Source organism: Schistocerca americana, chromosome 7, assembly GCF_021461395.2.
Source record: "Schistocerca americana isolate TAMUIC-IGC-003095 chromosome 7, iqSchAmer2.1, whole genome shotgun sequence".
NCBI lineage: Eukaryota > Metazoa > Arthropoda > Insecta > Orthoptera > Acrididae > Schistocerca > Schistocerca americana.
This window is the reverse complement of record NC_060125.1, coordinates 40,239,579-40,265,411: the sequence shown is the minus strand read 5'-3', so window position 1 is coordinate 40,265,411 and position 25,833 is coordinate 40,239,579. Positions and strand designations below refer to the sequence as shown.

General features: G+C 42.2%; 1 protein-coding gene across 1 annotated transcript in view; it reads left to right on the top strand.

Moving 5' to 3' along the window:
• LOC124621796 (AP-2 complex subunit alpha) overlaps positions 1 to 25,833 on the top strand; it is a 340,383-nt gene that overhangs the window by 216,098 nt on the left and 98,452 nt on the right. Inside the window, exon 7 of the mRNA XM_047147228.1 lies at positions 8,573 to 8,681. Coding sequence (XP_047003184.1) covers positions 8,573 to 8,681 — 109 coding nt within the window. The remainder of the gene's footprint in view (positions 1 to 8,572; positions 8,682 to 25,833) is intronic.

The following is a 25,833-nucleotide window of genomic DNA, read 5'->3' as shown; positions in this document are numbered from 1 at the left end:
GCAGTCTGATGATGAGCTTCGCGCCAATTTAGAGCCACGTGGTGTACGTTTCATCCGGCGTGTCCACGGGGGTCCGAAGGATAATCAGGTCGCCACCGGTGCCTTCATCTTGGCCTTTGAGGGAGATACATTATCCAATACGGTCAAGGTGGTGGTCTACCGGTGTGATGTAAAGCCCTGTAACCCTCCCCCGATGTGGTGCTTTAAGTGCTGGAAGTTTGGCCGTATTTCTTCCAGCTGTACTTCCAGCATCACATGCTGGGATTGTGGACACCCATCACATCCCAATACTCCATGTGCCCCACCTCCCATCTGTGCCAACTGCAGAGAGCACCATTCGCCTTGCTCGCCTGACTGCAGGATTCGCCAGAAACAAAGGAAAATCATGGAGTACAAGTCCCTGGACTGACTGACCTACACTGACGTTAAAAGAAAATTTGAATGCCTGCATCCTGTGCGTATAACATCGTCTTACGCCGCCGCTACAATAATTCTGGCACCATCAGCTCTGTGCCAACTCAGGTCACCTCTCAGAGCCAGAAGACTACACCTGCCCCCTTGATGGTGGGGGCATTTCCCTCCCTGTTGCTCCTGCACATCTACCTCGGGGAGCAACCCCCGCCCCTCCCAACTATCGAGGACGTCCGTCCCCACTTCTAAGCCAGAGAAGCGCAAGTCATCTTTGCCTTCTCTCGGTAGGAAGGGGTTCCTTGGATCACTCGCTTCCCAGGTTTCTGCTAGTGGTGAAGAAGACAGCCACCAGTGGCTAAAGAGGTCAAATGCAGCTGGTCGTAGGGCTTCACGCTCATGCTCAGCCCCCCAGACTGAGCCAGTGAAGTCCTCCCAGCCAGGGAAACCAAAGGAGCAGCGAGAGAAATTCAAAAAGAAAACCCCCTAAGACCAAGGAAATTGCGGTGGCACCAACCGCCTCTGTGGCTGTGGATGGTGTGGAGATTTTGGCGTCTGCCAAGGATCTAGATCTCGCCAGATCCTCAGACACAATAGATATAGATTGCTCAGGCAATAAATCAGTGGCAGCAGGTGACCCTGAGGCGTAAACTGCCTCATCGAATGTTCCATTCGTACCCAGTCTCACGATGTCATCCTCCAGTGAAATTGCGGTGGTTTTTTCAACTGCCTGGCTGAGCTACGGCAACTGTTAAGCTTTACACCTGCTATCTGCATTTCCTGGTTCCCAGCAAAATGCGGACCCCTGCCCTCTGCATCTATAAGGAATATTACAGGAACCGTAGCGACTATAATCGACTGTCAGGTCGAGTTTGCGTTTATGTCCTAAACTGTCTGTAGTGAACATGTGCCCCTTCAAACCCCTCTTGAAGCTGTGGCTGTCGGAATAAGGACAATGCAGGAAATAACTGTCTGCAATGTTAATCTTCCTCCAAATGGTTGCAGTACCCCTGAGTGTGTTAGCTGCACTGATTGATCAACTCTCTAAACCTTTCCTACATTTGGGACATTTTAATGCCCATAACCCGTTGTGGGGTGGTACCACACTTACTGGCCAAGGCAGAGGTGTCGAAACTTTACTGTCGCAATTCTACCTCTGCCTCTTAAATACTGGGGCCGCCATAAATTTCAGTGTGGCTCATGGTAGTTACTCGGCCATTGATTTATCAATTTGCAGCCCTGAACTTCTCCCATATATCCACTGGAGAGCACATGACGACCTATGTGGTAGTGACGACTTCCTCATCTTCCTGTCCCTGCCCCAGCGTCAAGCACACGGGCGCCTGCCCAGATGGGCTTTGAACAAGGTGGACTGAGGAACTTTCACCTCTGCTGTCACCGCTGAATCTCCCCGACATGGTAACATCAATGTGATGGTAGAACAGGTGACTAGCACAATTGTTTCTGTATCAGAAAATGCGATTCCTCGCTCTTTAGGGTTCCCGAGGTGTAAGGCAATTCCTTGGTGATCTCCGGAAGTCGCTGATGCAATTAAGGAGCATCGGCAAGCTTTACAGTGACATAAGTGGCACCCTTCTGTGGAGCACCTCATAGCCTTTAAATGGCTCCGTGCCTGTGTTCGCTACCTTATCAAACAACAGGAGGAGTGTTGGGAGAGATACGTCTCCACCATTGGGTGCCACACATCACCTTCCCAAGTAAGGGCAAAGATCAAACATCTTTTCGGGTACCAGGCACCAACAGCTGTCCCCGGTGTTGTCATAAATGGTGAGCTATGTACCGAGGCAAACCTGATTGCCGAGCACTTTGCTGAGCACTTTGCACGTGCATCTGCGTTGGAGAATTACCCCCCCAGCCTTTCTCACACTCAAATGGCGGCTGGAAGGGAACGTCCTCTCATTCACTACATGCTGCAGTGAATCCTATAACGCCCCATTTACAGAGTGGGAGCTCCTCAGTGCTCTTGCACATTGCCCCGACACAGCTCCTGTGCCTGATCGGATCCACAGCCAGATGATTAAAACATCTCTCATGTGACTACAAGCGACGTCTTCTTGTCGCCTTCAACCGGCTCTGTTGTTATGACGTGCTTCCTTCGCAGTGGCAGTAGAGCACCACCATTCCGGTGCTCAAACCCGGTAAAAACCTGCTTGATGTGGATAGCTATCAGCCCATCAGCCTCACCAATGTTCTTTGTTGGGTTGGGTCCTGGAGTCACGTGGCTTGCTGGCTCCGTGTCAGTGTGGCTTCTGCCTGGGTTGCTCTACCACTGATAATCTTGTGTCCATTGAGTCTGCCATCAGAGCAGCCTTTTCCAGACAACACTTGATTGCCATCTTTTCTGACTTAGGTTAAGCATACGACATGACTTGGCGACATCATATCCTTACCACATTGTGTGAGTGGGGTCTCCGGGGACCACTCCTGATTTTTATCCAAAACTTCCTTTTGCTCCATACTTTCTGTGCCTAAGTTGGTGACTCCCATAGTTCGATCCATATCCAGGAGAATGGAGTCACACAGGGCTCAGTATTGAGTGTGTCTCTGCTTTTAGTGGCCATTAATGGTCTAGCAGCAGCTGTTGGGGCCCTCAGGTCTCACCTTCTCTGTATGCAGATGACTTCTGCATTTAGTACTGCTGCTCCAGTACTGTTCTTGCTGAGCAGCGCCTCCAGGGAGCCATCCACAAGGCGCAGTCATGGGCTCTAGCCCACGGCTTCGTTTTCAGCCGCAAAGTTGTGTGTCATGCACTTCTGTCGGTGTCGTACTATTCATCCGGTACCCGTATTTTAGCTTCATGACGATCCACTCACTGTGGTGGAGACATATCAATTCCTAGGACTGGGTTTCGATACTCGATTGACTTGGCTCCCTCATCTTCGTTAGCGTTAGCAGAAGAGCTGGTAGCACCTCAATGCCCTCCGTTGCCTGAGCAACACCAATTGGGGTGCAGATTGCTGTAAGTTGCTGCAGCTCTACAGAGCCGTTGTCCAATCCCCAAATCGACTATGGGAGTGTGGTTTATGGTTCGGCAGCACCTTCAGCATTGCATTTACTCAACCCTGTGTACCACTGCGGGATGTGATTAGTGACAGGAGCTTTTAGGAAGAGTCCGGTGACCTGCATCTTGGTGGAGGCTGGTGTCCCTCCACTGCAGATCAGAAATGCGCAACTGCTCATCAGTTACACAGCACACATTCATAGTTCCCCCTGAGCATCCGAATTACCGTCTCCTTTTCCCACCCATGGCAGTTCATCTCTCGCATCGGTGGCCCAGATCTGGGCTAACGATTGCGGTTCGCGTGCGGTCCCTTTCCTCCAAGCTGGAGCCCTTCCCTTTACCACCTCTACTTGCGGTCTGTTCATTTATGCCTCCATGGTGTACGCCTCAGCTGCAGCTTCGTCTGGACCTTTCGCATGGCCCTAAAGACTCCGTTAACCCCGCCGCTCTCTGCTGTCACTTCCTCTCAATTCTTGACGTGTTCCGGGGCTCTGAAGCGGTTTACACCAATGGCTCAATGGCTGATGGTTACATAAGATTCGCATATGTTCATGGAGGACATATTGAGCAGCACTCCTTGCCAGTCGGCTGCAGTGTTTTCACTGCAGAGCTGACGGCCATATCTCGTGCTCTTGAGCACATCCGCTCATGCCCTGGCGAGTCATTTCTCTTATGTACTGACTCAGTGAGGAGCCTACAAACTATCGACCAGTGCTACCCTCACCACCCTCTGGTAGCGTCCATTCAGGGGTCCATGTTTGCCCTGGAACAGTCCCCCTGTTCCGTGGTGTTTGTGTGGACCCCAGGACACACCGGAATCGCAGGCAACGAACTTGTGGACGGGCTGGCCAAACAGGTGACGTAGAAACCGCTTCTGGTGATAGGCAACTTCGAAGCTGACCTGCATTCTGTCTTACACCGCAGGGTTTTCCGGCTTTGGGAGGCGGAATGGCATAATAGCACGCACAGCAAACTGCATGTCATTAAGGAGACTATGAATGTGTGGAAGTCTTCTATGCGGGCCTCTCGCAGGGAATCAGTTCTCTGCTGGCTCTGCATTGGCCATACGTGGCTAACGCATGGTTACCTACTCTGTAGCGAGGCCCCACCTCTGTGTCACTGTGGCTCTCAAATAACAGTAGTCCACCTCTTGCTGGACTGCCCACTTTTAGCCACTCTGCGGCAGACTTTTAACTTTTGCAGCACCCTGCCTTTGGTGTTGGATGACGATGCCTCCACAGCAGCTTTAGTTTTACGTTTTATCCATGAGAGTGGGTTTTATACTTCTGTGTAGGTTTTAGCGCATGTCCTTTGTCCCTCTGTGTCCTCTACCCTAGTGCTTTTTTTTTAATGTGTTGCAGAGTGGCTGGCTTTCCCTTTTTATTCTCGTGGTTGGCCAGCCGCTGTAATCTGCTTTCATGTTTCACTGTCTTCTGTTTCTAGTGTCTCTCTGTTTTCTTGTCCTCTTTTGTTCCTTTTAGTGTTTGTTGCCTTCCCTCTGTTCTTGTGGCTTTTCCTTTCTCTCCGTTTTGTGTTATATGTTTCGTCCGTTTTCTTCTCACACTTGTGGCATTGTTTTATTAGGAACAAGGGACCAATGGCCTCGTAGTTTGGTCCCTTCTCCCCCCTTTAAACCAACCAACCATCAAAAAGTTGCGACGTTAGATGTACCTTTTGGTGTGATCAACCATTAACATCGCAGTGAAACTGTGGTAGTTTGGAGCACATTTTAACTTCTGCATTATCTAGCGATAGCAGCTCCTTGATTATAGCCTCTGTAGTTACTTTTTCATTGGAGACCTTATGGTAGGGTCAGCAAACTGGTAGTGAAGCAATTTTTGCAAATGGGGACATCTGCAAATACCCACAGTACTTTTGCCAGGTTCTGCAGGTGTAAGTAACATAAGCTAATGTGATCAATGTGCACTTCATTCGAGACATACAGATTTTTGTGCTCAATATTAAAAATGACTGTGATAACACAGGGACCTATATTATGAAGCATGAAAAGCATTTAGTTTAGCAATGCTTCTGTCAGCTGAATACCAGCCATAAGATACCTGCTGTTTCCATCCTGAGCAAAGTCAGTCTCTCTCTCACTCACTCACTCTAAGCTTTCACACTGTAGGAGCCACACACAAACAGTGACACCATCAGCAGAACAAATAATTTCTCACTCAATCTCCGCATTCCATTTGAGGTGTCCCCCCCCCCCCCCCCCCCCCCCCCCCCCCCCCCCCCCCCCCCGTTCCCCAACCACTGCGCCCACTTGTTTTGTGCCCATGAATGCATTTCTTGTAGTCTGAAGGTGTAAGGTTCTATTATGATTTGGCGTTTACCAGTGGATTGAACAATTGAAAAGTGGCCAAACAAGTGTGAAGGAGAAGGAAAGAGCATGGTGTCCACTTAAATCCTCTGCTGCTGGCAACATTGAAGTAGCCCCTGAGCTGATTTCGAATGATCTCACAGTGAATGTTGAAAAAGAGGCAAACAAACTCACATTAGCAAGAGCACAGACACAATAGTGTGAGAAACTGTTAGCAGCTACAGGACTATTGGGCTAATAAAGACGAAATGTTATTAAACAAATCATCACTGGTGATGAATATTGATTGTTCACTGTGAAATGTTAGGGCATGGATTAGCAACACCCTGGATCCAAAGGTGAAGCTTGGAATTCGAAATGAATGCTCGGGCCTGTAATCAGATGGCATTCATTTTTGCATTACGCAATGCATCCATATATCACCACCAATTCTGCTCACAGTTAAGAATATGTATGTCAAGGTATTGGAGCACCCTACATCTTATACCGAATGCACTGTCGAATTTCCTACTGCTTGGTCCATCTACAGGTGATTTAAGAGGCCATGAGTAAACCCCCAGTGAAGAAATGAAATAAGTAGTGTATTCATGGTTTGCTGCTCAACCAAAATCCATTTTTATAAGGGTATTGGAAAGCTTGTGCAACAGTTTACTGTGAAATTTTTGCGAGTTTGTATATCCTTCTATTGTTCATAATATAGCATAATTTGCTGTCAAATAGCTCATTCAACCATATTGCCAATGGAATACTTTCTCTGTGCAATACTTTCTCTGTGCACTGAAAAGTAAGGTGACTGTTTAAAATTTACGATTGTAAATTTTGTACTTTTTGTATAAAAATCATAAAAAAATATTGTGTAGATACTGTTTAACTTATAGAAATAATGTTGATTCTGGTTTACCATACAAACAAATATTTCTTATGATACGACATGTTATTATGCTAGCAATCTAACTGAGACTTGAAACTTCATGGAAGATAGAAACTGTATGCCGTACCGCAACTCGATCTCAGACCTCTGCCTGCATTGGCAAGTGATCTACTGATTGAGATATTAATCATGACTCGCAACCCACATTCACAGCTTTATTTTAGCCAGTACCTCGTCTCCTACCTTCCAAACTTCACAAAACTTATCTCGTGTACCTTGTGGGAATAGATGCTGTGGACGCATGCTTTAGCCACAGCCTGTAAACACGCCATCAGTTTTTCAAGGAATGCTAGTCTTGCAAGGTACATTGTGGATGTCTATGATGTTTGAGGTGCTAAGGGATCAGGTACTGGTGATCTGAGTGTCGTGCTTAGATAACTCTGTCAGCTGAGCACTTGCCCCCAAAAGGCACAGGTCCCTGCTAGAGAACTCTAGTCCATCACACAGTTTTAATTTGCCAATTAGTTTCAGTTCAGCACACACTCTGGTGCCGGGTGAAAATTCGTTCTGGAAACAGTCTGACTTTGCTAAGCATACAGCACAGGTCTACAGTATCACTCTGGTATTTCTTTGTGCCATAGTACAAATGAGTTCCATCCATTTTCATGACATTTTAATGCAGGCTATGTTCTTTCACTGAATAATAATGGAATGCTCCAAGTTCTAAATTAAAATTCTTGCATGATTTGAGTCACATTTTTACAAAATGTGTCCATTCTTTTCTGTTACATTCCTGTAGCAATATTGTGGTTTGTCTGATTATCTGTTGGATAATTTCAGTCATCTTCTGTAGTATGTTCTTGTTGTTCTTCACTTTAGCCTACTCTTAGCCATTGCAACCCTTCTGAAATTATGGTAAGTCCTGTTTTTCTTTTTTCTTCTGTTTAGTTTCTCCATGCTGCCTTATTTTGTTGGGCGTTTTCTTAAGATGGTGTAAACTCTCTAATATATTGGCCTGATACCAACAGATAATCATTATTATTTCAGCAAAAAAATAAAAACAGATGCACAAGTCCTAACCTTCCATATCTTTGAGGGGAAATTAATTTGTAAAATGTAGCATTTATAGTTTCCAATTCCAGAGCATACATAGAATATTATGGATCAATCTGCCTTACTAGCACACTAAATTTTCTGTCACATATCATTGAGGCTCAAAAGTAAAGAAAAAAAAGTGTCTAAAATTTTGGTTTCAGAAAATTTCTAAAATTTCTTAATTATCTGCCTTACCATCACATTTTCTATCTTCTTTTCCTTTGGAGGACGATTATAGTTCCTGTCATCATTATTTAAAAATTTGTAATCAGTCAAAGAACTAAAGTAAATACAAAAATAAATTTTGAAGCTGGGTAATTCTTTTAATACGTATTACTCTCTTAGAGATACATCAATTACACACATACCAGAAATACTTTACATAACAATGTTAATGAGTTGTTTCCTAGGGCAAATATTCTTCAGAGTGGCTGGTGTCCCCAAAGTGTTGAACTTCAGTAGTCGTGTTTTTTTTTTTTCTTTTCCACTTGCTCCTCAATTCTTCCCAAATTTGTTCATATGCTCACTGTGTTCACTCTTGTCTTCGCCTGACCATTTATTTCCTGATGCCTTTCCTGCATGTTTTCTTAAGTGTGTGTGTTTTATAATGATTAGGATGTGGTGACCATTAGAACAGCAATTACAATTTATGGTTAATTGCAAAACAATGCAAATGAACAAACAAAGGCAGCTGGTACTGAAGGATAACAGCCAGCACCTTGACTGTCTATAGGAGTTAACATTAGTTCAGAAAATTGTCTGCTACTATTAAATGTACTCATATTTTATGCCTTCATTTCCCATTCTGGAAGTTAGCCTGAAACAGTATAGATCATGGTTTCTCTTTCAGATTGTTACTGCAAGCTATACTGACCTGCAAGATTACACATACTACTTTGTTCCTGCTCCCTGGCTGTCGGTCAAGTTGCTTAGGTTACTACAGAATTACCCTCCTCCAGGTGAGATTATTGTAAAAAATAACTTTGTATGATAGTATGAGTAAGGTAAGTTCATATTTGGTGGCCATCATTGTTCAGAGAAGCTTCACATAGCACGCAGTGATCGTTACACAGGTTTGTTCACAGGATTTTATGTATAATTTGTGACAGAGACAACACAGTCATCATGTTTAGTCAGAGAATGATTACTGACTGAATTGCATTGATTCACTGTGAGTACTGGGCTGTCTGTAAAGTTGTGCAAAGCAAACAATAATGCCTAAATGTGAATAGCAGTCATTAGGCAGTGTGGTATAAAAGCAGAAAGAATCCATACACTTCCATTCACAATACTTCTACAGTGGCAGAAGATTGGTGGTCATAAACGGAAAGAGCACTGTAATAAAGCTGTGGGTGTGTTCAGAAAATGTCATTCACACACCATGTAAATTTGTTGTATGTTAAGACATGCCAGCCACCACAATTAATGTGACTGAGCTAAGTGTCTTTCAGTAGATGCTAAAAATCTTTAGCATGAAACAGCAATAAAAGTAAACTGCTCATAATAGACAATACAGTAATGTACAACCGTACCTTCTACATTCTGGGTGTTGCATAATGAGTAGTGGAGTTTTAAGGATTTGTAGCATTTGTTACATTAAGCTTAATATTAAACATAATACATCAAATGAAAGAGCATGTCAAAAAAATTTTCTCAAATGTTCAGTACAAACATCATTCATCAAATGCCACACATCACGTCTGTAAGAGTTTGAGAAAAACTTTGATTAGTGTGTTGTAATAAATGCTACAATCCTACTTCCAAGTCGGGTAGATCAGCTGGTGATGGAGCCACATACATGATTCTTTATGAATCGCCAAAGGTGAAACTCGTATGTCATCAGATCGACACCATGTGAGTCCAATCCAGGGGTCAGTCGTCGTCTAACCAATTGCGTACACCAGAGAGGCAGTGCTTCATCATGCTGCCAAATAAAGTTATGTTGTTCAACTTCTTCCGTTTGCAGAAGGAGCCATAGTTCTAACACACCGAGATAAATATGGAACAAAAATACTCAATTTAGAGGAGCCTCGTTGCAGATCTACCATCTCATGGAGATTTGGTGCCCCCCCCCCCCCCCCCCCCCCCACATATGCACTGAAGGCTACATGATCCAGAAAATATCTGTAATGCAGCAACATTCAGTTTGCAAAGTTGGCATGTAATCATAGCCTGTTGGCTTTAGAACTTGAAACAGCAGCAGACAATAAGGGAGTAGCTGTAATCATCATCTTAAGTACCCACCCAGATGATACGTGCATTGCCAATTCCAGACTACCCTTCTGGTCTGATTTCTTGGGGCCATGTGTGAACAGCTCCCTCACTCATTCTTCTCGTTCTTCAATCACTATTGGTCTTCCTGCACTCTCCCTTTGCGAAGATAGCCAGCACAATGGTATGCAAAGAAAATTGTGAGTTTCTCTTTCATTTGATGTATTATTTAGAAATCTTAAGTTGACTGTGGTAAATCCTACAAAGCCTTAAAACCTGATATTAATTTTGAAACACCCAGTGTTTTGTAAAGTTTATCTGGTTTGCTGGGTGTTGAGTTAGTTTCAACTGTACGAATGTGCCACTCTGAAGTGACTGAATATACCTACATTCCTAAAGTGACTGAATATCCCTACATTCCTACAATTGAGAAATTGCTATATTGTTTATGAATATACTAATTATAATGTTTCATTATAGCAAGTGTGATATCAAGCCATAGTGGAGCATTTAAAACTGATTTTTGTTCTTGAGTAAAAGAAGAGTTCCAGTATTATTAAAGTAAGAGTTCGCAATGTTATCTTTGTGACACATGGGGCTTTTGCTGGCAGTTGAGAATAATGGCTTAATGTCAGTATGTCCTGGACCACCACCCCAGGACGGGGTGAACAGTGTCGTGGCGAGTGGGTGCCTGTCAGATGCCCGACGGGCATTAGTAAAAGAACATTAAAGAGCCAGTCATTTGTTGTTCAACGATAGAAATGGTGCAGTGGCATCCCAGACTGTCCACAGAACAAGGCAGAAGAATGGACACCCTGCTTGGAATGCGCTGACAGCGTCGTGCACTCCCTGTGGATGTTGCTGTTACAATGGGCAGCACAAGGTTGCTGAGGTGGAGAGAGGGCTCTAGTCACCAGCTAAGCTGCCGGTGCCCCTGAGTGCAGTTTGTAGAGTCTTGCAGAGTGGCCAGCAGCAGTGGAATGTGCCCACAGGAGCAAGAGATGGGTAGCAGACGCAGCATGCCTCCACATTGATAGAAATGCTGCTGCGCGTTTGGGTCCATAAGGTAGGCTACCAAGTGGCCTGCTGATTGAAGGTGCCTGAATCATTTTCATTGGACTCTGATGCTGTTAGCCACAGCACCACTATCCATGCAAAGTCCCCAGGGTGGGACTCAATGTTCTATGCAAGGGTGTACACATCTCGAAGCAGATGATAGACCAATGTAGGTCCCTCCAACCAGGCCGGTAAGCTGGAGGACAAAACAAGCAGTATTTGCTAGAAGCGATAGGTACACAAGACAAGCCTGTGCTTATTATGTTACATAAACGGTTTGTCTGCCCCCCAACTCGTAGTATTACTGTGGACTGAATGTGAGGAAATCAGGCCATCCAAGTTGTAGCTGCTCCATCTTTTTGCTTTATCCATGATTTGCACCTTGGACTGTTAAAGTTGGTTATGGGGTGAGGTAACCAGCTCATGGTCACCCATAATACTGCTATATTAGCAGACTCCTCATGTTGAAATTATACTTGACTGTTGTAGTCCCCCCCCCCCCCCCCTCCCCTTTGCTCCACTTTTTCTTCGGCCATGAGGGTGTCTGAATTTTTACTTGGCTGCACCAAATATACGAGGGCCGTTCAGAAAGTAACCTCCGGTTGATTTAAAAAAAATACACCAAGTTAAATAAAAATATTTTAATATATACATCTTACAACTACATCTTTGCACTATTTTTCTACATAGTCTCCATAGCGATTGAGGCACTTATCATATCTCTTCACAAGCTTTGAAATTCCTTCTGCATAAAAATCACCCGCTTGTGCCTGGAGCCAGCCTGTGACCGCATCTTTGAGCTCTTAGTCGTCATCAAACCGCTGTGACCCGAGCCATTTCTTCAAATGCATGAAGAGGTGATAATCACTTGGCGCCAGGTCTGGGCTGTAAGGTGGATGTTTGATAACGTCCCACTTGAAGGACTCAAGAAGGGCCGTTGTTCTGCGAGCACCCATCGTGCACAGAACTTACGGTAACCCAATCTTGCTGTCACTATCTCGTACAAGAGAGTCTTAGAAATCTGTGGCAAAACCAGTAGACAACTCAGACATTGAGAAACGTCGATTTTCACGAACTTTTGCATCAACTGTCTGAACGAGTTCGTCAGTCACCAATGATGGTCTACCACTCCTCTCATCATCATGAACGTTTTCTCGTCCACTTTTAAATAAACGTACCCATTCACGGACAACTCCTTCACTCATAACTCTTGGTCCGTACACGGCACAAAGCTCACGATGAATAGCTGCTGCAGAATATCCTTTGGCTGTAAAAAAACCTTATGACAGCACGCACTTCACATTTGGCGGGGTTTTCTATTGCAGCACACATTTCAAACTGCCACAAAAACTAAACTAGCGCAGGTACGACATTCACTCGACCACGGCTTGATGCCGACTGACCTGTTGTGTGCGTGAACGCACAGATGGCGTCGCTACTCCCCCCCACAACCCGCACTGTGACCAATCGGAGGTTACTTTCTGAACCGCCCTCGTATTATTTCACAAGAAGTGCTCCCCTCTCCCGGGATTAATCCGGCTTGGGGTTTGCTCGAGGTCTCTCTTGCAAGGCTCAACATACACACACAACTCAACAATTACCTACAATGCTTTTGGTTTCATTCTAAACCTAGTACAGCTGATGGATGTGTAATCAGTTATGCTCTTAATCCTAACAAATTATTTTCTACATCCAGTCCACTGAACCGTTACTCCCCCAGGAATGTATCTCCTCAAAATCATTGCTTACACACAAGTAAATCATTTTTCCATGTCACAAATTCAAACATCCTATCTCATGATAATTACCAATTCCACTCATTTCTCCTCCTCTAACTTATCTTTACTTGCTACTGATTATCCAGTTAACTGGTTTCTGGTGTACTAGCAGTTTGAAGGATCGGGGTGAGGTGGGTGGTGTAAAAGTGTATCTGCTTGCAGTTAGATGTAGGCTACACTAAATGCAATCAGAACCAATACATGTAACATAATGGTGTTGCTTTTCATTATGCTGCTGTCTGTACTGGAACATTCATTCCACTGTAATCCATCCCATTTGTCACATTGTGAATGAGACTGGGAAGTCTGGTTTCAGGGTATCATCTGAAAAGGTTAGTTGTTTCTGGGTTAGCAACACATCTAGTTGCTTTTCCAGCCAATACAACATACGGTGTCAGATTTATGGCAGTTCTAATAGTAACCAGAATGTCATACCTGTCTTTTCATACAAACTGATTAGACTCCTGGTATTCCATCCTCATTGTGGCCTTAAGCTTTCCATGCCTGTTACAGTTTACTGTTGTCTGCCCCCAGTAGCTGAGTGGTCAGCGTGACAGAATGTTTATCCTAAGGGCCCGGGTTCGATTCCCGGCTGGGTCGGAGATTTTCTCCGCTCGGGGACTGGGTGTTGTGTTGTCCTAATCATCATCATTTCATCCCCATAGACACTAAAGTCGCCGAAGTGGCGTCAAATCGAAAGAACGGTCTACCTGATGGGAGGCCCTAGTCACATGAAGTTCACATTCACAGTTTACTGTAACTATTTCTAGAGAAAATACTGAGCGAACCCAGTTAAGCCCTACTTTCTGAAAATGAGGGCACTTCACTGTGACATTATATTCGGCTACTTCAGTCTTACCCAGAAACAGTTGTACTCTACACATGCATGCAAAGTAGTTTGATCGACCTTAGTCAGGCAGACCCTAATTCATAATCTCTCTCTCTCTCTCTCTCTCTCTCTCTCTCTCTCTCTCTCTCTCACACACACACACACACACACACACACACACACACACACACACACTCATCAATACATAAGTCTCCTTTCATTCCAAAACTAGCAACATTTCTTGTGTGTTTACCTGTATCAATTGTCCTATAGCTTTCCTCTACAGTGGGAAGGAATATACAGTAAAGCATTAGTTCCACTCATTCTTACTTGCCACTGGGAACTGCACCAACATACACTATGTGATCAAAAGTATCGGGACACCCCCAAAACATACATTTAGATGCATTGTGCTGCCACCTACTACCAGGTACTCCAGATCAGCGACCTCAGCAGTCGTTAGACATCGTGAGAGAGCAGAATGGGGCCCTCCAGGGAACTCACGGACTTCGAATGTGGTCAGGTGATTGGGTGTCACTTGTCATAAATATGTATGTGAGATTTCCACTCTCCTAAACATCCCTAGGTCCACTGTTCCCGATGTGCTAGCGAAGTGAAAATGTGAAGAGACATTTACAGCACAGAAGCGTACAGACCGACCTCGTCTGTTGACTGATAGACACTGCTGATAGTTGAAGAGGGTCATGATGTGTAATAGGCAGATATCCATCCAGACCATCACACAGGAATTCCACACTGCATCAGGGTCCACTGCAAGTACGATGACAGTTAGGCGGAAGGTGAGAAAACTTGGATTTCATGGTAGAGTGGTTGCTTATAAGCCACACATCATGCCGGTAAATGCCAAACGATGCCTCACTTGGTGTAAAGAGAGTAAACATTGGGCTATTGAACAGTGGGAAAATGTGGCGATCTGACAGCAGGGTGTGGGCATGGCGAATGCCCAGTGAACGTCATCTGCCAGCATGTGTAGTGCCAACAGTAAAATTTGGAGGCGGTGGTGTTGTGGTGTGGTAGTATTTTTTGTGGAGTGGGCTTGCACCCCTTGTTTTTTTCATGGCACTATCACAGCACAGGCCTACATTGATGTTTTAAGCACCTTCTTGCTTCCCGCTGTTTAAGAGTTATTCGGGGATGGCAATTGCATCTTTCAATATGATTGAGCACCTGTTCATAATGCATGGTCTGTGGCAGAGTGGTTACACAACATTCCTGTAATGGACAGGCCTGCACAGTGTCCTGACCCGAATCCTATAGAACACCTTTGAAATGTTTTGGAATGCAGACTTCATGCCAGGCCTCACCGACCAACATCACAACCTCTCCTCAGCGCAGAACTCGTGAAGAATGGGCTGCCATTCCCCAAGAAACCCTCTGGCACCTGATTGAACATATGCCTGTAAGAGTGGAAGCCGTCATCAAGGCTAAGGGTGGGCCAACACCATGTTGAATTCCACCATTACCGATCGAGGGCGCCACAAACTTGTAAGTAATTTTCAGCCAGGTGTCTACATACTTTTGATCACGTAGTGTATGTAGTTCCACGTCATCCGTTTTATTTCCAACTGTTGAAATGTGGTGGAAAAAGAATAAACTTCATTATGTTGGTTTCACTATGTGCTGCAACTCTGCTGTTAACATGCTGTGCTTTCCATAATCTGACTAGGAACTGCTGTGGTATCAACCATATAGGACTGACTTGTCTGTGCTTCACGCAACATTGCTACTCCAATCCTAGCTTCACTCAAACTGTCTGCCAGTGATTGTAGCTACTTTGCTGCAGCCATTCTTTCACCTATTCTGCATTCCATCCAAGTTGTCATTCATTGTTTCCGTAGTATTCTTTATGTCGTTCTAGTTCCACAATCAATTCTTGAACTACACTGGTGTTATTTGACATATCCTCCTTTAGATTCATCAACTCTGTGGTATGCCATTTCAGAGTTGCGCAATTAGCCTTTGCTACTGCTTGCACTTGTTCCAATATGCTGTTAAACTCCTGACCATCATTAGTGTCTACTCTACCAAACACTGTTTTTAGTAACTTCCCACCTGCATCCAGCCATCCCCTTTTCTTCCGTATCAGCAACTGTGGTGTCAAGTCCGCTAAGTGACTTAACTGCTCACTCAACTTCTCATATGAAAAGCATATCCCACAATGTTCTCCTTGAACTTGTGTTCACACCCCCTGCTGTCCCCTTTCTCTGCAAATGTTTCCTACAATCTTCATATCTCACATTGCTCTTCCCACATTTTATAGGTCAACTGTAACGTCAACTGTTGACTATTTAGCATGATGTCTGTCTGACTTGAAAATAAGACGAATGTTTAAAGTGGCTACTTTCGTAGTGCATCGACTACTACTTCCCGGAAAAGGCGTAGACTCATCAGAATTAAGGCACTCATACTGGATGGATGCTCTTGAAGTTACAACAGGTGGGAGAAAGGAATTTGCATCACTACTCCACCCCCCATTTGATAAAAGTATATGTGCTGCTTGGCAATGCCTCATGTCCTGTCCTTACAACTTATACAGACACTGTTTAAAACTCCCAGAAAACAATGATACTTACTAATAACAAAAAAATTGTAACATACCCCAAATACCTCAAAACAGTGAAAAACTACCTCACACACTATCCTAAAAATACTTAGTTACATCCTTACTTACAGACACAGTCGAAGTGCATAAGGTATGCTATGATCATTAACTTCTGCTATTTTTTCTTTCTCCTACTTTTTAACATCCCATATTGACGATGTTACTGGAGCTGGCTTCAAATCTTCTTCAGCCCCTTTATATGACTTAACGTGTCCCACGTGCACAATGGAAGTTTTCTTTGTTACCTGCAACTTGATTTCACAGGTGATGTCATCTCTGACCTAATAATGTCCTTGGTATTGGGACTGAAACTTCATTATTTTACAGTACAGTGCATCAGGATTCACCAGCAAATCCTGTTCCTGATTCTGTGCTGAGGTAACTTACTAACAGGCTGTACCGTCTGTTCCTGTCACTCGAGTGCTTTGGTATTCATCTTCTGCCACACATCCCACAACATCTTTGCAAATGTCTTCACTGAATCCCCGTTTTTCCTGAGCTAAGGTCTAGCTGTATAAAAGGTGAAGGCATCACCTACCATATGGTGGGAACCCAACGCTACTGTGTACTTCGGAGTTGTATTCCGCTCGGCATACAGGACATGTACATCCCAATCGTTGTAATGTCTGTTTACATAACAACTCAGCAGTTTGATAATCAGATGGTGAACATGCCCTCTTCTTCCAATAGACTGAGGGTGAAAAGGACGAGTCCCAAATTTCTGAATGTGTAGCTAATGGCATAACTGTTTCATCAGATCAGACATAAAATTAGTGCCCTGACCTGTGATTACAGTGTTGGGAATGCTGAACTTCAGTAGTCAGTTTGTGACGGAACTGTCTCCGAGTTTCACTGTCACTGAAGCAAGCTGCAAATTGATATTCACCTACCTCAGATCGGTGTCCGCTCAGTGTCCCTTCACCCTGCAACATAGATACTTACAAGGTGATGAAAAAGCAGCATTGATTAAAACAGCACCTAATATCTAAAACTACTGAGGCTACGTAAATCTCGTTATGATCTTCATTGAAATTTTGGAAACCTGGTGAAAGTACGTTTTATTTTCTTTGCTTAAACATGTCGTCAGCCCACATTCAGGATGCAAAACTGCTAGTATAAGTTCCCAGTTTGTCACACATAAAGCAGCCATGATTCCCCTAAGTCCATTCTGAGAATAATCACGCAAATATACAGTCACTTTCTACACATAACGTTGATTTCTTACACAAGTCATTCAGTGGATTTCTTTCACAAAGATTGCTCGCCAAATATATTCTGTAGCAGAACACAGAACATCGCCACGTGGCATTTTCTAAGTCCAACAAGTCACACGCTTATATCTCCCGAACAAAATATCCAACAACTCTCAGACTTTTACAAAATGCTTGTAGCAACAAAAGCTACCACATAAATCCATCTGAACGCGAAGCACCAAACATTTCTTCATTTTACACATTTTATGGATGGACACACTTAACATGACCTTCACGTCTCAAAAGCTAGTCCACGACTCTGTTAATGCTGTTGCTCACAGCGCGTGTACTACTTGCTAGAGTGCGGGAGAGACTTCACTCTGATTAGTTGATCAAATGAACAGCCAATCAGATCAATCTCTCAAGATCATATTCGCACCTAAACTGTTATGAGCCAATCACCACATCAGATTCATTGGCGTCACTTCGACAAGCAAATTATTACTATAATGTTTATTCATTAAAACTAAATGAAAATTAATCTTGAGATGTTGTTGTTGTGGTCTTCAGTCCTGAGACTGGTTTGATGCAGCTCTCCATGCTACTCTATGCTGTGCAAGGTTCTTCATCTCCCAGTACCTACTGCAACCTACATCCTTCTGAATCTGCTTAGTGTATTCATCTCTTGGTCTCCCTCTATGATTTTTACCCTCCACGCTGCCCTCCAATGCTAAATTTGTGATCCCTTGATGCCTCAAAACATGTCCTACCAACCGATCACTTCTTCTAGTCAAGTTGTGCCACAAACTTCTCTTCTCCCCAATCCTATTCAATACCACCTCATTAGTTACATGATCTACCCACCTTATCTTCAGCATTCTTCTGTAGCACCACATTTCGAAAGCTTCTATTCTCTTCTTGTCCGAACTAGTTATCATCCATGTTTCACTTCCATACATGGCTACACTCCATACAAATATTTTCAGAAACGACTTCCTGACACTTAAATCTATACTCGATGTTAACAAATTTCTCTTCTTCAGAAACGATTTCCTTGCCATTGCCAGTCTACATTTTATATCCTCTCTACTTCGACCATCATCAGTTATTTACTCCCTAAGTAGCAAAATTCCTTTACTACTTTAAGTGTCTCATTTCCTAATCTAATTCCCTCAGCATCACCCGATTTAATTTGACTACATTCCATTATCCTTGTTTTGCTTTTGTTGATGTTCATCTTATATCCTCCTTTCAAGACACTGTCCATTCCGTTCAACTGCTCTTCCAAGTCCTTTGCTGTCTCTGACAGAATTACAATGTCATCGGCGAACCTCAAAGTTTTTACTTCTTCTCCATGAATTTTAATACCTACTCCGAATTTTTCTTTTGTTTCCTTTACTGCTTGCTCAATATACAGATTGAATAACATCGGGGACAGGCTACAACCCTGTCTCACTCCTTTCCCAACCACTGCTTCCCTTTCGTGCCCCTTGAATCTTATAACTGCCATCTGGTTTCTGTACAAATTGTAAATAGCCTTTCGCTCCCTGTATTTTACCCCTGCCACCTTCAGAATTTGAAAGAGAGTATTCCAGTTAACATTGTCAAAAGCTTTCTCTAAGTCTACAAATGCTAGAAACGTAGGTTTGTCTGTTCTTAATCTTTCTTCTAAGATAAGTCGTAAGGTTAGTATTGCCTCACGTGTTCCAACATTTCTACGGAATCCAAACTGATCTTCCCCGAGGTCCGCTTCTACCAGTTTTTCCGTTCGTCTGTAAAGAATTCGCGTTAGTATTTTGCAGCTGTGACTTATTAAACTGATAGTTCGGTAATTTTCACATCTGTCAACACCTGCATTCTTTGGGATTGGAATTATTATATTCTTCTTGAAGTCTGAGGGTATTTTGCCTGTCTCATACATCTTGCTCACCAGATGGTAGAGTTTTGTCATGACTGGCTCTCCCAAGGCCATCAGTAGTTCTAATGGAACTCAGGTCTTTCAGTGCTCTGTCAAACTCTTCATGCATTATCGTATCTCCCATTTCATCTTCATCTACATCCTCTTCCATTTCCATAATATTGTCCTCAAGTACATCCCCCTTGTATAGACCCTCTATATACTCCTGCCACCTTTCTGCTTTCCATTCTTTGCTTAGAACTGGGTTGCCATCTGAGCTCTTGATATTCATACAAGTGGTTCTCCTCTCTCCAAAGGTCTCTTTAATTTTCCTGTAGGCAGTATATATCTTACCCCTAGTGAGACAAGCCTCTACATCCTTACATTTGTCCTCTAGCCATCCCTGCTTAGCCATTTTGCACTTCCTGTCGATCTCGTTTTTGAGACGTTTGTATTCCTTTTTGCCTGCTTCATTTACTGCATTTTTATATTTTCTCCTTTCATCAATTAAATTCAATATTTCTTCTGTTACCCAAGGATTTCTATTAGCCCTTGTCTTTTTACCTACTTGATCGTCTGCTGCCTTCACTACTTCATCCCTCAGAGCTACCCATTCTTCTTCTACTGTATTTCTTTCCCCCATTCCTGTCACTTGTTCCCTTATGCTCTCCCTGAAACTCTATACAACCTCTGGTTCTTTCAGTTTATCCAGGTCCCATCTCCTTAAATTCCCACCTTTTTGCAGTTTCTTCAGTTTCAATCTGCAGTTCATAACCAATAGATTGTGGTCAGAATCCACATCTGCCCCTGGAAATGTCTTACAATTTAAAATCTGGTTTCTAAATCTCTGTCTTACCATTATATAAACTATTTGATACCTTTTAGTATCTCCAGGATTCTTCCAGTTATACAACCTTCTTTTATGATTCTTGAACCAAGTGTTAGCTATGATTAAGTTATGCTCTGTGCAAAATTCTACAAGGCGGCTTCCTCTTTCATTTCTTCCCCCCAATCCATATCCACCTACTATGTTTCCTTCTCTCCCTTTTCCTACTGACGAATTCCAGTCACCCATGACTATTAAATTTTCGTCTCCCTTCACTACCTGAATAATTTCTTTTATCTCGTCATACATTTCATCTATTTCTTCATCATCTGCAGAGCTAGTTGGCATATAAACTTGTACAACTGTAGTAGTCATGGGCTTTGTGTCTATCTTGGCCACAATAATGCGTTCACTATGTTGTTTGTAGTAGCTTACCCGCACTCCTATTTTGTTATTCATTAGTAAACCTAGTCCTGAATTACCTCTATTTGATTTTGTATTTATAACCCTGTAATCACCTGACCAAAAGTCTTGTTCCTCCTGCCACCGAACTTCACTAATTCCCACTATATCTAACTTTAACCTATCCATTTCCCTTTTTAAATTTTCTAACCTACCTGCCCGATTAAGGGATCTGACATTCCACGCTCCGATCCGTAGAACGCCAGTTTTCTTTCTCCTGATAACAACGTCCTCTTGAGTAGTCCCCGCCCGGAGATCCGAATGGGGGACTATTTTACCTCCGTAATATTTTACCCAAGAGGTCGCCATCATCATTTAATCATACAGTAAAGCTGCATGTCCTTGGGAAAAATTACGGCTGTAGTTTCCCCTTGCTTTCAGCCGTTCGCAGTACCAGCACAGCAAAGCCGTTTTGGTTAATGTTACAAGGCCAGATCAGTCAATCATCCAGACTGTTGCCCCTACAACTACTGAAAAGGCTGCTGCCCCTCTTCAGGAACCACACGTTTGTCTGGCCTCTCAACAGATACACCTCCGTTGTGGTTGCACCTACGGTACGGCCATCTGTATCGCTGAGGCACGCAAGCCTCCCCACCAACGGCAAGGTCCATGGTTCATGAGATAACTTAAGGAAAACATTACTCTACAAATAACTGTTCTGGCTGACATCTTACAAAAACAAGTACTCTTGGACAAGTCATCAGCAATGTGGGTACAAACATCTTTCCCATGCTATGATTATGTAATGCATTACATAAAATTAGTCTTGAAATTTAACGTATGTACCTCATACAAACTCTCACTCACTCTCATTTACTCCCACAATGACATAAGACAGAAATAAATATTGTGTCTGAATTTTATAGTGCGAAAATGAAAATTAAAAGCTTTAATATCAAAATCTCAATTAAGTCTGCACACTGATAGTTCTGTTTATGTTTTCAAATAATACCAAACGATAAACTATTATAGTTCCTAACTGAATTTAATTCTCTAAGTGTCAGTTTTTGGTATTTTAGGTAATTTTCTCTAATTTTGAAAATACCCCAGCCAGAAAGCAGAGATTTTGCAACCAGCTTCTTTTTAATAACAGGCAACATACTAAATTTTATCAAACTTGAATAATATTTAGTATCTAAATAAATGATTCTTAAGAGCTTGAAGATTCTGTCACCGGACCTGACTCAAGTAGCACTTCACACGGCTGTGCTACCGACAGGTGCGGGTGAATCACGCTGAGATAAAAAAATGGAAATGTCGTGTACAAGCAGCGTCCCACCACCGGCTCCAAAGCTATGAGCCCGTACTGTAGTAAAACACTACTGCGGATTGACTCGCGATGTTACACACCCCCTAAGAACCTAAAATTAGTCTAGAATATGTTTTACGGTTCTTACTAAACACATGCTAGTTAGGAAAGATTTCAAAAGCTACACTGACACTGTCGAAAAACTGTTTTTATCAACAAAAAATTTTTCTTAATGCATCAAATTATTCTCACTACCTAACACTATAACATGATATACATATTTACATAAATTGTCAGTGGTAGGGCTGATGACATACATAACACTGTTTTTTACAAAAAATAAAAATTGTCATTAGCTGAAAGAAAAACACACGTAATCTTCTTAGAAGTATTCTGTGCAAAATAATGTTTCCTTGTTCATAGAATACGTTTGACCAAATCACGATTAATAGTTTTTTAGACACTCATAATGAAAATTTTTGCAAGAGTTCTTTAAACATCAACTATAATTTAAATCCAATTCTTATATTTCCAGAAAAAAAAGTTAACTTTGTTTCATCTTTTGATGACTTTCAAACACTTTACTGAAAATCTAGTTAAAGCATTAAGTCGATTATAACTATCACATTAAAATTTTGACACTTTTTTTTTTTTTTTGGGGGGGGGGGGGGTGTTATTTCAAAGAAAAACACTTACTCTTGCATCACAAAATAGCTGGCATACAGCGTCCAGCTCGGTCTCAACCTTGGGCTTTCTGTCTTGTATCAGGTTGATTACAATTTTTGTACTGGTGAAATGCAGTATGTCTCAGTCCATTCCCCAGCTTTACATCATGACCTAACACTCATGTTAGTTATAGTCAACAGTTATGTCTTCAAGCTTGCTTCTCAAATTTAAAAGTTAGAAGCAAAACTCTTTCAAAAAAATCTTTTCAAGATCTTTTTAAAAATTTGGATAAAAATTTTACTCAAAAAATCTTTTTCAGGCAACTCATATTCATTATTTATCCGTCATTTCTTTACATTTAGCATTAATAAATTCAGTGAAAAATGAATTAACTGTTTCTCAAAACTTCAGCAGTACCCAAAATTGGCACTACTACTGAAATCTCTTTTTCAAAATCTGTTAGTGATTAAGCAGGTTGCTGTTACAGAATTGGCTGATTACAAATTTGCTCTTTCTTAACCCCCTTTCAGAAAAAAGTTACTGCTGGACTTTACACAAATAATCTATTATACACAAAAAAATACATCATTAAATATACTACAAAATTATTTAAAGTTCTTATGGAGAATTCTGAAACTAACTCCAGCCAACTTCTGTGGCTCTTCACCTCAATATTCAAGAAAAGATACAAAACGGCCGTATAGAAAAACAGTAAGCATGACATGCCAACTCTCTGTGGCTCTCCAACACATCTCATACACTATGTTCAAGAATAATATACCTCACTAACATTATTAAATAAACTTGGAAGTCCACCTCTCTGGTTCTCAAGAGACATAAAGTACAAATTTCTTTTTTCTCATTAGGCAGGCAATCCTCTCTTGCCTCTGACACATTACTCTTACGACGTCTTTACATGTCACAAAAGCTTCTAAAAGACTCTTGCCATATTACTGTATCGTCACATTAAAGCGTACTTCTCATTCCTCTCTCATTCTGGTTAGCCCTTTTAGTTTCTACTGGGAACACTAACTCTCTGTATGCTTTGTACTACTCGAGTACACTATTTACCGATAGGGAAGTAGGAAGGAAGATAGCTAAAGTTCTGGATGTTGAAGAGGAAGGTCGACATCACGAAAAGAAAGGGAAGTAGTATTGTCAACAACTTGGGATGCCTGGTGATCGTCAACCACCTGATAATGCAAAGAATGCGTGCCCCCTGAGGCTTCTTAGTTACTGCTATTTATATTTCCTTCAGTATGTATTTCTTTAAATAAAGTATGTTTTTGATTCCCAATTGCTTAAATGATTTTATTTCAACAGGACCAACTTCTTTCCCTTCTCCATCTTCATCAATCTCTTCATTGTTTACCGTGGTTCTGCAAAAGCGTATTGCCAAGTCTTTGGCAATGGACCCTTTTTCTCCAACAAAAGGAATGGATATAGTTTCCCCTTGCACATTTATTACCGCCTCATTTTTTTCGAAATGTTATCTTGCTTTGTATTTCTGTAAAAAGTCGGCACCTACCAGCATCTCAACACCAAGTCCTTTAATAATCAAAATGTTGTGTTCCTAATGAACACCATCTGTGGTAATGGGTATCATTAACTCTTGCTTCACTACCTTTTTGCTTCTACCAGTGGCCACAGTAGTGTTTAACCCACTTACTGGCATTATCACAACTGCTTTACTTTCCGGGAGAGCATTACAAGTTCCTGTGACACTGCACAAATTTCAGAATCACTGTCATTTAAACAAGTAATGATATCATTAAATACAATGACTTCAATGATAGGTTGTTTAGGATTTATTTTTAGACATTGAGTTTCAGGTTCGTTTAGTAAATTGTGCATCACCTCTCATCTGTCAAAACCTACCCCTCCTGTGGAAATTAACTGTACACTTACAGGATCCTCTTTCACCTTATTTCTTCTACTACTACTACTACTACTACTACTACTACTACTACTAGCCTCTTTCACTAAATCACTCATAATGGAAAAAGCGTCTCAGTCTTTTCCCTCCTCTCCATATGAAATATATTTTTCTTCTGCAACCCTACCCAAGGTGTTGACAGAATTATCTATATTTCCTTCTTCTTCTTCCTCTCCTGATTCCTCCTCCTCACTTTCTGAAATAACTCCACTTACTTTATTCAAAATCTCCTCAACACTGTCATCCTCTTCCTCCTGCATTACCATAGTATTAATTCCACAGTCGCCAGGTAGCCTCTCATCTGTTCTGTGGTGCCGATCCACCCCCACCTCGTGATCTACATATTTACTTTCTGAAATAAGTTCCTTTTTAAAATGGTTTTGATGATATCTGTCTGAAGTTTCACTCCACAAAATGCTATCTTCTTTTCTAAAGAAACAAATTGTTTAGCAGTGTCACTCTCCTTAGCCCTCTTATTTTCGCTAACATTATTTTCAAAATACTGTTCAGTAGGTGCCTTCTTTACAAAGGACGTCCCTAGCAGGTTTAATCTAGATGGTTGCAGTCTGTAAAGGCTAGCATCATCGCAGACTGTTAAGTTTTCCTGCCATGTAACGTTATTGCCTCTGCTGTTTCTATCACCTGACAGGTGACTCTCACTCATTACATCATTGTCTCTCAGCTGACCACACTCAAAATACTGTACTCTGTTAGTGTACCTGCCTCCAGCGTTACCTCCTCTTCCTCTGTACCTACCCTGGTAACCTTTACCTCTTTGTACACTTCTTTTATTTACATTAACTTCTGTCCTGCTGTCAGTATGTCTTATGGGAGGGCTATACTCTCTTCTGTAATTTTCTTCCTCTTTCAAAATGTTTACGACCCTCTCAAGATCGTGAACAAATCTGTCAGTCATCCCTGGGTGCAGAAATGATTTTATTCTGCCAGTACAATGGCAGCTTATTTTCAATGCCCATGATTGTCTGTTCTATCTCAACTTTTGAATTTAAATATGACAGTGTAGTCACCCACTTTGCACAAACCTTTTAATGCAATCTTTCTTTGGATTGTATTTTTCCCTTGACCAAAACTTATTCAAAATGTCTTTTGGCTTTTTCTTACCCAAATATTCTTCAAAGAATGCCTGCTTAAATTCCACTAGACTGTTGTATTTATCAGAAGCTAGGTTACCCCAAATTCTAGTTTCCCCCACTAGATTAGAAGTAATGAAACTGATTTTTTGTTTATTGTCCCACACTTTAGGTAACAAATCTTCAAAGTCACTCCAGAATTCTTTTGGATGCACATTCTTATTTGGATCAAATTTCGGAAATTGGCGATGCGTTACATAGGCAATTTCCGCAGATTCCACAACACCATTAGAC